The 14,895-nt window shown below is 36.5% G+C and overlaps 1 protein-coding gene across 3 annotated transcripts; it reads right to left on the bottom strand.

The window, feature by feature from the left end:
* Positions 1–573: 573 nt before the first annotated feature.
* On the bottom strand, positions 574–14,461 carry LOC111373170 (transcriptional corepressor SEUSS). Of its 3 annotated transcripts, XM_022995672.1 has the most exons (11): positions 14,189–14,460; positions 13,526–13,647; positions 12,302–13,426; positions 12,060–12,179; positions 11,807–11,855; positions 11,260–11,474; positions 11,111–11,179; positions 10,260–10,357; positions 7,300–7,393; positions 5,593–5,662; positions 1,133–2,019 (listed from the first exon to the last, which is right to left on the bottom strand). In XM_022995672.1, the coding sequence occupies exons 3-11, from the start codon at positions 13,346–13,348 to the stop codon at positions 1,133–1,135; spliced, it is 2,649 nt and encodes an 882-aa protein (XP_022851440.1). In that variant the 5' UTR covers positions 13,349–13,426; positions 13,526–13,647; positions 14,189–14,460. The 3 variants fall into 3 exon arrangements, with proteins under 3 accessions (XP_022851442.1, XP_022851440.1, XP_022851441.1); XM_022995674.1 differs by having other exon boundaries at positions 574–2,019; positions 12,302–13,647; positions 14,189–14,461; XM_022995673.1 differs by lacking the exon at positions 14,189–14,460 and adding an exon at positions 13,915–14,101 and having other exon boundaries at positions 12,302–13,647.
* Between the last annotated feature and the right edge of the window lie 434 nt (positions 14,462–14,895).

Here is a 14,895-nt window from a genome sequence, read left to right on the forward strand (position 1 = left end):
TTATTAATGACAGGTATATTGTGGGAAATATATTTTATGTAGGGAAAAGTACGAGAAACATCATTATGGGAAAATTGCACCATTTTCTCCCAACGTGGATGGTCTCTCTCTCCAACAATCGATGTGTATAGTCTCTGCACGTTCAATTTTATAAGTTTTAGATTTTATTTTAGTCATGGAATGGTGGTAAAAAATTCTACGGGAGACGTGTAACAATTTAAAAAAGACTTCTACAGATTTTGTATTATAGATTGAATGTGTGTCCATGGTTAAAAAAATGTTTCTGATAAACTCCTTTTCAAAGGTTAGGAACAATGTCCAATTGGAGCAGTACTTAGGAGATCAATTGTGTGAATTTTCCAATTCATGTTTATGGGTGAGAGTTCGAAGTTAGTGGCCGCTTATAAATAGTTGTAGAGTCTAAGGCAATGCCTAACAATTGCTGAATTAAAGCCATTTGGCAACTTTCTAAAAAGTCAAGCTGCCTATAAAGCTGAAAAACTACCATCGAAGCTGTTTAAATAGTTTGCTAAAATAACTTCCTCGGGAAGCTTTTTTACAAGAATTAGAAAGTAAACACGAAAACCTACCAAGCGAGCCCTATATAAACTTTTTAATGTCAACTAAATCAGTGTTGAATGAATTCTTTGCAACACAGGTATGTTCCAATGGAGGCAGAGACTCAAACTCAGTTTACAAATACCTCATGGAAAGCTATAATAGCAAGCACAGATTGAGCCGATTACGGTATCCGAGCCACTCATGGCGTGCCTACCAAAATTGCTATGGCTCGTTCAAGGTGGACTGTACAGTATTCAAAGGGGTACTAAAGAAGAAAAAGAAACTAAATCTTCTCTATTATCCCTACCTAAACTACATAACAAACATGCCATAGGTAAGGAGCTGTCACAAACCAGGCAAATTCAAGTTAGTTAAAAAAAAATGAAACTTAAGATGTAACATTGCAAATCATGAAAAACTATGCTATATATTTTCCTTTCCTACGAATCAGTACAACTGCAGAGTGGAGAAGAGAGCGGTTATCCTTCTACCATTATGCACTTCAATATTCCAGAAGACTAAAAGCTCTTGAATGCACAAGTAGCTGCAACCCAAGAGAATGGTGACCTTATCAGGGAGACGTCTTCCAATCAAATTGAAAGTTATTGAAACCATTAACTGCCTCAAGACCACCAAGCAGTTGATTTCCTAGATCCTGCTGCTGCTGGTTAGCAAGATCTCGTGCCATTGTCATGTCCCCTTCTCTTCCATTCATAGAGTTACTACCCACTGCAGCTCGAATCCCATTGGCCATGGCAGATTGGCCAATTCCGTTGCCTGTGTTCCTAAACACTCCACCTATACCTGGATTACCATTGGCCACTCCGTTTCTTGTACCAGCATTGTTGCTTGTTGACAACATTCCATTAATATTTTTCACATCACTACTCATAGTCCTAATGCCCGTCATGCCACCCCCACTAAACTGGTTCGACATCAAGTCCTGTATAATTTTCTGAACAGAGCTTTGTGAACCATTTGCATCTGCATTCACGGAAAGAGTTGGCTGCTGCATTAAGATATTTGAGGAGTTTGCAGAATGCGTGTGAGCTCCATGTGAAGTCTGCTGTGGATTGTTAGATGAGGATGGCGTTGGTGATTGGAAGGGAGGACTAGGGTGAGGCTTAGGCTGAGTATTTGAAGAACCCGGGGATGGCATTTGAACAGTATTTCCTCCGAAGGGACTGTTTGCATTAGATGTCAGGTTTTGTTGTCTAGAATTTGGGTGATGAAGCCCAACAGTTGTACTAGTAGAGGAATTTCCGGGAGCCATGTTCAGACTGTCGTTAACACCTGGAATGTTACTGCCAGTAATAAGTTGCACTGAAGCAGCCTGGACAGTGCTATCAGTGTTTGAGGTCGGTACCATTACTTGCCGCTGCTGCTGTGATTGTTGCAACTGACCTTGAAAACTCCCAGGTGAAGTATTTGTTCGCCGAGGAATCTTGGCCAAGCTCTCTGAAAGAAAAACCATTATCATGATGTTTAATTGACATTAGAAATCTAGAAACAATTGTCACAATCAAGATTGGAGGCCAAAACTCTTGAAGCTCTAATAACGAAAAGATAGATTTGTATTTTACAGAATATATTATACCGTGAATCATGTATAGAGTTGAGAGGAAACCTTCAGGGTTTTATGATTTAGCAACTCAGCTCTGGGTAAGGAAGAGGGACAGGAAGCCACCCATCCACGCACAGTTCCTTGGTTTCTGGGTGAAAAGGTCAAATAGATTCCTTATTTCATTTCTAACTATTATACTAAACCCAAATTATACTTTTGAGTTGCCTTCTTAGCAGGAAAGTCTAAATCATGGCGCTAATGGGAATGCCACCATATGCTCATCTCAAGAACAGATAATGAACCTTTTAACACCCAGTTTAGCAGGAAAAATATCTAAACTTTAGATGTTATCTTTTGTGTCATAAATAGACAATTTAAAGCCCTCCTCTCGCGCATTCAACAGAGTTGGTCGATGTCATGATGCCCCAAGTCATTTACACACGGATGAATAGCTTGGAATTATCTTACAATGATATGTTGTTAAACAAAGTCGTAACTCAATTTTACTATTTTTTTGAAGATCAAGCCAAGTGAGAAAGACAGAAGAGGAAGCAAAAGAAGATAATAAATTCTGGTTCCAAAACGAGCACAATCTTCATTGTTTTATACTCATAATGCATGTTAAACATTGTCCAAAATCCAGCATCAACTTGGATCAAATAAAAATTAGATGTGCAGTCCTGAGCCACTGCATCTTTATCATTAACGTTTCAGAGATTGTCAATGAAATGCTTAAGTCAACACAATTATGTTTATTTATGCTAAAGTCAGGCATATAGATGGTCAAATATACTCAATAAGACTTGCTGCCCCTCAATGTGAAAAGCTCTCGTTATATAGAACCAAAATAAAATTAAATATAGAAAAAGCAATCTATCTATATATGATACAATTATAATGATATAATCGTAATCTTCAACGATCTCCGTAATCTTATTCAATCTCATTTATATCCCCCCCTCAACTTGATGCTGCTAAAAATGTTGGTAAAAGCATCAATTTGCAATCATAAATTGACGGTAATGACAATACTCGTGCCCATGAAGAAATCCAAATCAAAGCAACCGTCTACGGAAAATAGTGACGACGAGGGACCAAGAACAACAAATAATGCAAAAACGCCCAAGAATCACTCTAAAACCACTTCAGAGAGCTTACTTCCTAAGAAGAATTTCCAAAAGAAATTCACGAAGTGTGCCTACCATACACAATGAATTCTATGAATTCAATCAAACACATAGTTCGTGTTGTGACAAAAATTCTAATGGCCAAAAAAGTAATATATAGCTGGCCAAGATGCAGCAATTGGAAGAAATTTTACAGAACAACCTACACCAAAAATCCAAAAATGATCATCACCCGAGCGACCAAAACTCAACGGTCTGCACTCCTATGTCTCTATCCTCGATCAAAAACGAAAATCATTATTTTTTTCGTCTCTCTTATCTCTCGGCATTCTCATGCTCACCCTAAACAAAATATTAATAATAATAAAATACCATTATTCTGCCAATACACCTATGAAGCATCACAAAAAGGGAAAAACTAGCTAAAGCCCAGCAAATCCATTCCCCAATTCCAAAACATAACATAGCATGTTAACCTAAGAGGCCCACTCCAATAAATCAGCCCACAATAAATCAAACCTAGCCCAACTAGCTACACAAAAGAACAGCTCACTCAAATCCACAATAAGGCCCACGATCCACTGAAGCTGAAGGCACAAGGACCTCATGAATGAAGAGCGAGATTGGAGAATTCAACTCAACCTCCACCAGCCCATATAAATCAAACCACAATCAATAGCACAATAAATCAGCCCAATAAGGCCATAATACCCATAACGAAAAAATACCTTAATACACGATTTACCAAATCAACCAACTCATCACTAGCCCAACCCAAATACACTATTACTTGGCCCAATCTTTATCTACTGCAGCCCTATCTCACAGACGCCATCCCACATTCATCACCCCACACAACCAAATATTGATTTTGGCAGCATCATAACCTTTCCATGCCAAAATCTCAATGCCAAATATGCCGGGGTCCCACAGAAGTGTGGAAAAGGCCATCCTGCTTTATCTGTTCAGATATAGCACCGAGTCTAAAATTAGAAACATTAAAATTCCCATCTTCATCCAATAAAATATTCTCCCACTTCAAATCTCGATGATACACCCCTCGGGCATGGCAAAACGCCGACTGTTGGAAATCTTTCCTCGCCACCTCTTCTTTGAGCCTGCATTTTGCAGCCTTTTAAAACAATTCACAGCCTTTTACATACTCCATAACGAAAAAAAATTTTATTTAGTTGCCACAACCTCAAACAATTGTACAACACTCGGATGCCGAACTCTCCGCAATATCGAGATCTCATGTTTTATGTGCGCTATAACCTCGATCGCCACGTTTTCGGCCGTTGTAACATTCCTGGCATGGTAAACCTTCACAAACATCCCATGACCCAACAATTTCCCAATTTCATACCCCCCTTCTAACAACCCCTAGATTTCTCTGTTTTGCACTTCTTGCTGTCGTTGGTGCAGAGGCATCCATGGATTCAAGTTTTTTCCAAAATCAAAAATTTCAACTTTAAATTCTAAAAAGAAAAGGTCCTATTTTGCGAGTGGCGTTCTGCCATGAGCGGGTCGCAGCTTCTAGGGTTGAGTGGGTGGTTAAGGTTTTTGTGTGGTCCATCTGAAAAGAAAATCGAAAGAAAAAACAAAATTACTAGTCGGACAAGCAACACAAAGCTGCTCACCGAGAAGGAAATTCAAAGGTTAATTTGTTTAGGATCGTAACTGCTCTGATACCATGTCAAATATTCTCAATAAGACTCGATGTCTTTCGATGTAAGAGATTCTCTCATTATATAGAATCAAAATCAATTAAATACAATAAAAGAAATCTATCTATATATGGTACAATTATAATGATAATATAGTCATAATTTTTGACGATTTCCATAATCTTATTTAATCTCATTGATATAAATCATGTTCTTCCATTCAGATCCCTCAAGGGCCATTCCTCCACAGTCCACAAAGAATCTTATGCTTTCTAATCACCTCATTCCATTTCATCTTTGTCCTCCTTATAAAGATTCATGCAATTATATCTCACAGCCTAAATGTCTCATCAAGTGGTTTGTCCAGACCATCTTAATCTCCTTTCTCCTTTCTCATTTATCTTTTGCTGTTATACTTGCACCATTTCATGGTTATATTCATTTCTCATTCTCCATCTCTTTGCCACAGATCCATCTCAACATTTTCATCCTGCTGCATAACATTGGAAGATGGCAACATATAGCCGATACTACTGTTCTATTTCCTTTCTTTTAGAGTTGCAATTGATGTAGAGCTTAAAAACTTTGCTAAACTCTTCCAGTTTAAATTGTCTTTTTACGATAAATCAATATAATGGATCCAAAGAAGAAATCCATAAAATATTAAGCTTACCCATAGGACCAGCGCCAGTTTCACGGCTATGATCAATCAAATCTTTCATGCTATTTACCACTTCAGATATCTGCAATGTTGAGAAAAGAAATATCAGGCAAACAGTCATCCACGAACACTGATAACTAAATGATCGTAGCAATAATGCATAATCTCATCTGAATCACACGATATACCAGTGATCAGAGAATTTAGAAGGTTGCATCTAGGATCACTCTCTTCCCCCATTTAACACAATATACAATAGAACTAATTACACATCTAGCAATTTGACATGAAATAACAATTCATAGGTTTTTCCATCTCTAATGAGCTCCGGACACCGCATCTCGTTTTCTAATTGTTCAAGGAATTGGAAAATAACTCTTAATGTAGAAAAAAATTGCCACTTTTTTTTTTCATGTACAAGTATGCAACAGATAATACATATGTAACCGTATGCAGACAGACATTTGCTACGCACAAATACAAACTTATAGCATCAACTGCAACCATACCATATATGATGGCACCAATAATAAGTATTGTTGATTGGAAAAAGGTCACATAATTAGTTACCTGATCAGCTCCTGAATTCGTAATGATACAATTACAAAGCTGACACCAAAGTTCGCTAAGCAATTCTATAAGGTACACAGATCATAGAACTACAGGTAACCCTGCAACCTACCTGGCTACCTTGTGGCAGATCATAAAATTTTTAATTGACTCAATATTTCCATACAACCTCTAGCATCAATAACTGTTAAAAATTTTCTTCCTATAAATTCTCTCTTTAAACAGAATCAAATCATGGTCCATGCTTATTGTGGTATAAAAAATGGATAACATTCAAAAAGGAAGATAGTAAGCACTAAGCAAGAGCATGTGTTCCTTCTGTTAATTAGATTTTTATGGGGTGGTGGAGTTTCTTTTGATGTTATCAACAATTAGACAGACCCGTGACTTCAGAAAACTCAGAAACTTGCGCCTTCTGGTCTCATTTTCCTTGCGCATCAACCTATAGACAAAATGTTCTTTGCTCAAACTATCTGAAGCGCAAAAGATCAATTGGCATTTGAGTCTAGATTACATCATCAAGTTTAACATGCCAAAGTAACTAGTCGCTTGGCAGCAATATGAAATTAGCTTGTACTTGTTCAAAATGGTCTTGAACCATAGAAAAAGCTGTAGACTAGTCGATGGAGATCTGATTAGAGACATTATATGAAGACTGTCCAAGTTCAGACTCAATAGGGTTTAGTTTTATATATTATATTAAATATGTTATTTGTTTCCTACTTAAATTACACTCTGTAAACCATAAATAGCGAGGGCTAATACTTTGTTTTAGTTACACTTTAACAATGAATAAAAACACAGATCTCTCCCCCTAATAATTCTCTCTCCTCACTCCCCCATTCCTCGTGTGTTGCTCTCTATCCCTCCCCACTTCTCCTCGTCCCCTTTCTTCTATATATTCCCTCCTTTTCTTATCTCCTCTTCTATAATTCTGGTTATTGTTAGGTTGAATCCATCATCACTAGTACATTAAGAGAACAAAAGCCAAGAATTAAAGGCGGGGAAATAAATGAAAATGCAATGATAAATAGTACTTTCTTTTTATCTTCACATGCTTATTTCAAATCTCCCACAATGAGATGGTGCTAACAGGACGTCCAATTCCTGAAAGGAGAATTTGTTAATGTGATGCATAAAGCCCGTTACCTGTAGGCATCGAACATATCGCTTTGTACATCCCAAATCGTGCACCAACGGAACTTCCAAAGCTTTTGCCAACTGTCGAGCTGATGCAACAAACCTACGAATTAAAAATTATAGGTAAATAATCATGATAATGTTTGATAAATGTGATGCCTTGAATAATTAAGCCTACATTTACATTATATATAAATTGAGCATGTACGTTATAGATCAATCAAGTGAAATTTATTTTAATGGGGATCAATTCATTTAAAGTAATCAGCGCCTATGGATCCCTATTCCCAACTATTGAGCAATTTTCAAAAAGGCTTAATCGGGCACCAAGGCATTTTGCCAATGTAGAACAAGGCGTAAGCCTCAAGTCGTTTTGAGCCTTGAGATAGACTAATAAATAATTCAAAAGAATATACAAGTACAAAAATATACTCATTTTATATCATACGCAATCTTAAAATATCCATATTAAAATAAACAAAATGAAAAGTTTAGCTTGCAAACAAACATAAATATATCAATGAAAGAAAAGAAAACAGCCAAAGAAGATAAGGCGAGTAATAGAATGTGCGAAAAATGCAAGACAAATAGGCAAACAATGTAGTCATTATGCCCCCACAAATGGCACTTACGGGGCGGAATTTGAGGTATTTTATGAAAGCCTCAAGTGAGGCAGGATTTGAGGTACAGGCACCAAATAGTTTTTCCTAAATAATGACATTGAGAATAAAAATAGATATTTTCTGTAATCAAGATAATGTTTAATATGTATAATGACTTGAATAAGCAGGTGTATATGTATGTTATGTAGCAATCAAGTGAATTTTGTTTTAATGCGAATCAATTCAATAAAAGAAATTAGTGCATATTATCCCTATACCCGAATATTACATTAATATTGAGAAAAAAAAAATAGAAATGCGGTGTCCAAATACTTTCTAGTTTTAGTTATTTCCTAAATTCTCCTCCCACACAAGCATAAAAAGTTAATAACAACTGAGATAGAGAAAAACGGCACAACAGAATTTATGCCCACATAACATTACCAAGAAACCCAAAAATCCCCTCTTTAACTATAAATTGGTAATAGCGTCCCAAAGAGTCCTACATAAGAATGTTAAAATCTGATGTTTCAAGGATTGGCACCTTGAAATTGGAACTCGTGAAATTTTTATTCAAATCTGACTGGAAGCTTCCAAGGCCATGATCCCAAATAAATGCCTAATATGGGACATTTTTTCTAACGATCTCTCTAGTGTATTTGTCAACGAAATGCAAAAGATAGATAATCGATCAGGTGGCATGATCTCCATAATCTAAGAAGCACTGGCACGGACATGACACGACACGTCGACCCGCGATTTTTTGAAATTTTTTTTAACTATTTCTTTGTTAAAGAACAATCTAATAAAATTTTAACTATTTCTTTGTTAAAGAATAAAGTTGGTAGGAAAAAAATGTAAATTACATGTAAACCAAAAAAAGAAATTTTACAGGTGCATCCAACAATTTAAAAATTACGCTGGTTTACGTATTGCCTTTTCATTTATTTTTCACTTTCCACTGACTTTTCATTTATTTCGTACAGTAGTCTTTTCATTTCTTCTTTCTCTTCCTTCTTTCTTCTGGACTTTTTCTTCCAAGCCTCCCATCTATTTTTCTTACTGATTTCTTCAACCCATCTGCCTTTTCTCGTCTCCGCACGCCTCAAGGAACTCCGACAAGCATCAGCAACGTGTCAGAGGCATACCGGTGTCCGACACATGTTGGACACCGACATGTTCAAGCCAGCAGCATGTCCGTGCTTCAAAGTCCATAACAGACTTCAATTTTACCCGCTGACATTTACACGAATTCTCGCTAGTCTAGAGGAAAAATATAAAATCATTCAGAGTTGCAAAAATAAATGGTTTAGTTAGTTTATCTTCCCTAGCATGCCAAATAGCATCATATAATAACAAGGTTCTTGTCCCATATCTGTTAATTGCAATTGACACACATGTAATTGTGGTCCTTCATGAGTCACTGATCCATTTAATCCAAAAGCTGTATAAATAACTACTGACTTATCATCATTACCAACATTCATGTCTATTGAGAAGCAAAAGGAGAAATTGTTGAAGCCCTTTTATTGGAGTTGAAGTTTAATCACAAATGAAGCCTAGAACTAACAACATTCTTTTTGGAAAATGAGCTTGTCTCAAGCACATATTAGTTAGTAGTTATGTCTATTATCCATTTTAAGTGTTTTTACATGGTTCACAGAAAAATATAATATGACTATAACAATATATTTCACAAAGATGTAAAAGGCTGTATACACATACAAGAGAACACATAATCTGCGTAATTAAATGGAAGAATAATATCAATTGGATCCTAGAGCAGCGTCAGCAGTCAGCAGTGATCCACCTAAGACAACATAGGCCAACGGGCCAGGCTTTATTCAAGCCTATTCTTTCTTTTCTTATGAAATTGATGGTGTCAGGACTCCAGGGACTTCTAAGTTTAAAATCTCGAACCTCATAGGTGCAAAACTTCTTCCCTTACTTATGTTCAATTGAAGCAGAAAAAAATGAATCCCAGTAGTTCAGTATCTTTCCTTATTATCTGAGCATTGGCAAGAATGGAAAGGTAAGACAGGTCTCATATCCATTTCAATAATTCCTTACTTTCGTGCTTATATGTCTATACACTTACAATGTTAGTAAACCTAAATATTTTCTAATAGATTATACATAGAAAGTAAGTACATACGAATACTTTTATAAAACTGCATTTTAACAAGTTAACCATTATAAAGCATCAGTACATTCATCCTGCCATTGCTATATCACCTGGAGTAGGTCTTTTTGATAACCGAATAGCACAAGTCCAGCCTATTGATAATATAAATGTACATATTTACTGTACATATGCATATATGAAGCTCTATTACAAGTCTTGTGTAAACAACACATTAAACTCACATGTTGCAGTTATTTTGTAATTCAGAAACAGATGCATTTGATGATCCATTCTGGGTTGCAGCCTGGTATTTTTGGGCAGCAGCACCAAGTTGGCTAACCTGCATCGCATGTCAACATTTTGAGAGATGATTACATTACCATGTTGAACGCGTGAATGGAAGTGTACCGCATGGTACACAGTGGTAAACTGGAAGCAAACATATTAACAATATAGAAAACCTGAAACCATAAAGCAGCATTGGGCACATACAAATAAAAACCTGGAGACCACAGAAATGTAACTCAAAGATTGCCCAGACTGGCAGACAGAAGTGAATAAGGTCATGTACAAGATGATGTTACAGAAACTAAGATGGAAAATATAGACAACTAGATCAAGATTTCCACACGATAACTACAATTAACTGACACGTTATATATTCTCTTAGATGACCTACTTCCAGTTTTATCCGTGTTTATCCCAATATAAAAATTTTGGAAGATTGTGAAGCAAAGAATGGAACAAGAGTAAATACAATGTGCATTACCAATGGCAAGAAACAATTACAATATCATCTTCTTAGTTCCATAAAATCACTTCAGTGTAAAAATGAGAGTCTTTCAAACTATAACGTTTGTTGATCTACCACCAGAAGAAACTTCAAATAAGAACATATCAGTAGTATACTGAACATTTATACAGTTTACAAAATATCAGAGCTAACTTACAAATTGGGGAAAATAAGATCACCTTGTCACCCACAAGAATTTTAAAGCATAAAATGTGTCTCCCGGCCTTGATTACACTCTTGAAATGACATGCATAATAATTGTACACGGATTTATAACAGTGGTCAGATTCAAAGTCTAACCTGTGGTATGAGCGATCTTCTAGGAATAAGCTCGTCATGACGCCGAGCACAGAACTCCCAGGAGCATATCTGCCAAAGCAGACTTGTAAACAAAATATTAGGCCCATAGGACTAAAGCAACTGTAGGAAAAAAAGGGTTATAGTGTAACCTTAAGGTCTGGAGAGAACACAATTCGAAGTTGACCATCGCGAACAACACGAAGTTGCTCAAAGACACTCTCTTGGGTGGCTTTTGAATAATCTAATACAATTTGTCCAGAAGAATTCTGATACTCCCTGGGCATATCGACATAAAGTAGCTCTTCCAAAGTACCACTTTCATATTTTATCTTGAAAAGTCTAGGCAAAACCTCGACAGTAGCCTCTGAAAAAACACATTAGCAAACATCAAGCCCTGAATTAATTCAATTCACTTGTTTACCTCTTGTCATTCATCCTTTCTCTTTTCTGTTTGCTTCTGGTTTTCTTTCTTTATTTTTCTTCTTTTTAATGGATGGGCAAGGATTAGTGTTGACAGTGGGTGGGATAGTTTAAACAAGCCGAAATAGAAAATCTCAGCAAAGAACACATCAAGAGCAATTCAATTCCAAACGTCCCCATAAAGCAATATAATTGTAAATAGATCACTACAAAATACAAGCTAACGCACATCCGGAGAAGAATTTATAATATCTCAAAATCGAGCAGGAATCATACCAAATCCGCGGCCGGGCTTGCGATTGCATATTTCACAGTGCCAAACATCCTGCATACATGTCAACAATGATTAAACAGAACATCAAACAAACATAAACTGTGAGATAAACAATAAATTGGAGAACTACAAATGATCTACTACATTTGCCTTAGAAATTATTATATTATTGTTAAAAGTACCGATAGTAGCATAACTAGAAAAGTACAGTCCAGGCAGAAGTCGAAACATTATCCTGCCTACAGTACAACAGACCTGAGGAAAAACTCCAGCAGCTTGACGGCCACTTCCATACATGGAAACACACCATTTTTTCTTGGCATTGGGAGCAAAATACTCGGCAACAAATTTTCTCCAGAACTCAATATTATTGTCCTACAAAATGAGGTTTCCATAATTGCTGTTCGTGAACTCATACAAAATCTATCCAATAAAAGACTGTATCATAACTTCCTTTTTCCTGAAAAGTGAATAACTCAACTAAAATAAAATCTTACTCCAGGTCTGTGTTGTTGCTGATACATATAATGCGTCAATCGCCGGGCACACATCCCGGGCTCATATACTGGTTTTACAGGAGATCTACTCAGCAAATTTGGTTGAAATTGTGATTGTAATGCAGGTCTTTGTTGAGGCATAGCCTTCAACAGTTGCTGTTGTTGCTGATGTTGGAATTGCATTAGCTTCTGTTGATGCAAGATCTGAGCAGCTGCAGCTGCCTGAGGAGACTGTCTGGACAGGAGGAGCTGATGTTGCTGTTGCTGCTGCTGCTGCTGCTGCTGCTGCTGTAAAAACAATGACTGTTCCGAATGTTGGGGTTCCATCTTGACAGGTGGCATGCTTCTGATACCGTGCATCTGCTGTGGCTCCAATTTTACAATACCAAGATTCCGTAAAGTTTGCAACTGCTGTGGTGTTTGATCATTCATCACTTGTTGCTCCAGCTTAACAGTTCCTACGCCTCCTAGCCCAGCTCGCATCTTTTGAAATTGCTGCTGCTGTTGTTGGGAGTTGCTGGGAGCAGAAAACTGCTGCAACTGATGCTGATTCTGTTGAAAATTTTGAGGATCAAATTGTTGGGCTTGTTGCGGTTGCTGATCCATCAACATCTGATTACCAGAAGGGGTTGCATATTGTTGTTGCCCTTGAACTTGACCAGTTGAACTTTGGTTGGCTGTTATAGAAGAAGATGTATATGATGAGGAAGGAGGATTAAATCCCACTCCATTTCCAACATTGGAAAGTGGATCAGGCGCAGCCCCACCAACAACATTTCCCTGTTGTGAGCTCCCCAGTCCAGAGAGCCCAGAACTTAGACCCCCATCACCAAAAGACTGATGGAGTAATGAAGAAACATTAGGCACATTTCCAAGCATGTTAATGCTGTTAAACTGGGTGTGTGGCACTAATTGAGATGAAGATGAATTCTGGGAAGGCATCCCACCCCCCTGACCACTCAACAAACCCGAATTAGAACGCAATAGCGAAGGCTGAACAGGCCGGGTTCCTCCACCAAGCGGAGTTGGAGGCCCTCGTGGCACCATTTTTTGCCCAAAAAACACAGTACAGGACTTAGACACTTGTTAACAATAATCTTAACCCTCCACCTCTGTAGATTGTAACTGCAAAATAATACAAAATGACAATAATTCGACGGAATCCTAAGTAAAAAATCTTTCAAAGATTTCTTCTACACCAAAACAAATGGAGAAGCCCCACACCTAAACCAAAGGATTTTTCTCATCGCATCGAACAGAACTGAAATAAAAGAAAAAAACTTTGGCTCCGGACATCCTACTTCTTTCAGCTAACTTACTACCTGTGGCCGCCTCTGCGTCATTCTCTGCAAAAGTAGTCAGTTTCAAGTCAAAATTCTCTTTAAAATTAGAGAGAATAATAACCCCGAAAACAAAAAAGCAAAGAAGCAAAACAACACAGAACGTCTACTACGCTAAAAAGGCATGAACAATATAATTAAGAAACATAAAATCCCTATTTTTTGACATTTTATAACCTAAAAATCAGATTTTTAGCCTACCTAAAAACAGAAAAATTAAAGCTTCAGAACAACAAAAGTAATTTAAAAAAAAAAAAAAAAAAAACCAAAAACCTTCAACGGTGATTTCTTACGATTCTGAAAGCAATAATAATTCGTGATGTTAAAAAAGAAGAAAAGAAACTCGATCGAGCCCTAAAACTTGTATACAAGGCAAAAAACTTGATCTAAAGCTCAAAAAAACAACATAAATCCAGAGCTTCGCTCCCATTACACTTATAAACACACACGTATACTGAAATATTAAAACAAATGATAAAATAGTTGCAAGAGGAACTGGTAAAAAGGACAAAAAAATTGTAAAAATTTGAGAAGAGTATAGACTTACCAAAGTAGGATTTGAAAAGTGGACTCTCTTAAAGTTACCGGAAGTTGAAATTGACAACAATTTTAAGCAGTCATTACTCCTTTCTTCTTCTTATTTATCATTAATTAGTCTAATTTAATTCAATCAAACCCAAATCAAGGATCGAGATACAGTAGGTTTCACGTATATGTATACGTATACTCGTCAAAGTCTTTCTCAAAATCCTAATTATAGAGAGAGAAGGAGAGTGAGTTTCTTGAGTTCATTGGCTGTACTTTTTCAGAGAATTTGGGTTGGGGTTGGGGGATTATATAGCGGACGTGAAAAAAAGTATTGAATCGGACTAAATTTTTTGACGAATTTAGTTTAGAAGGACCTCCTTTTTTTTTTTTTTTTTTTTTTAGGACCTTAACTTACGGTATGTTTGATAAGGGTTATTTCCATGGAACCCAAATTGTAGTCTTTGATAGCTCATTTTTTTCATGGAATTTCATTTTTATTTTTTTGTCTTGAAAATAGTTATTTTATTGGTTTTCCTTGATAGCACATTTTTTTCATGGAATTTCATTTTTTTAGTGTTTGTTTGGTACATATTTTAAATCAATTAAAATCAATTTTTTTTGTCGTTATTTCACAATTTCAGCCGTCATTTTTTAATTCTTCTCTTACAAATATGACCTCTTTATCTTTGAAAATTAAAAAATTAATTATCAAAATTCCTACTGAAC

This window comes from Olea europaea, unplaced genomic scaffold, assembly GCF_002742605.1.
Source record: "Olea europaea var. sylvestris unplaced genomic scaffold, O_europaea_v1 scaffold1076, whole genome shotgun sequence".
In the NCBI taxonomy this organism is placed as follows: Eukaryota; Viridiplantae; Streptophyta; class Magnoliopsida; order Lamiales; family Oleaceae; genus Olea; species Olea europaea.

Coding starts and splice junctions, on each gene's coding strand:
- LOC111373170 (XM_022995674.1), bottom strand. CDS start 13,348: ATGGTGCCACGAGGGCCTCCAACTCCGCTTGGTGGAGGAACCCGGCCT. Junction 5,663..7,299: donor GATATGTTCGATGCCTACAG/GTAACGGGCTTT, acceptor TCAACATTGCAG/ATATCTGAAGTGGTAAATAG. Junction 2,020..5,592: donor AACTGGCGCTGGTCCTATGG/GTAAGCTTAATA, acceptor TTTTTCTTTCAG/AGAGCTTGGCCAAGATTCCT.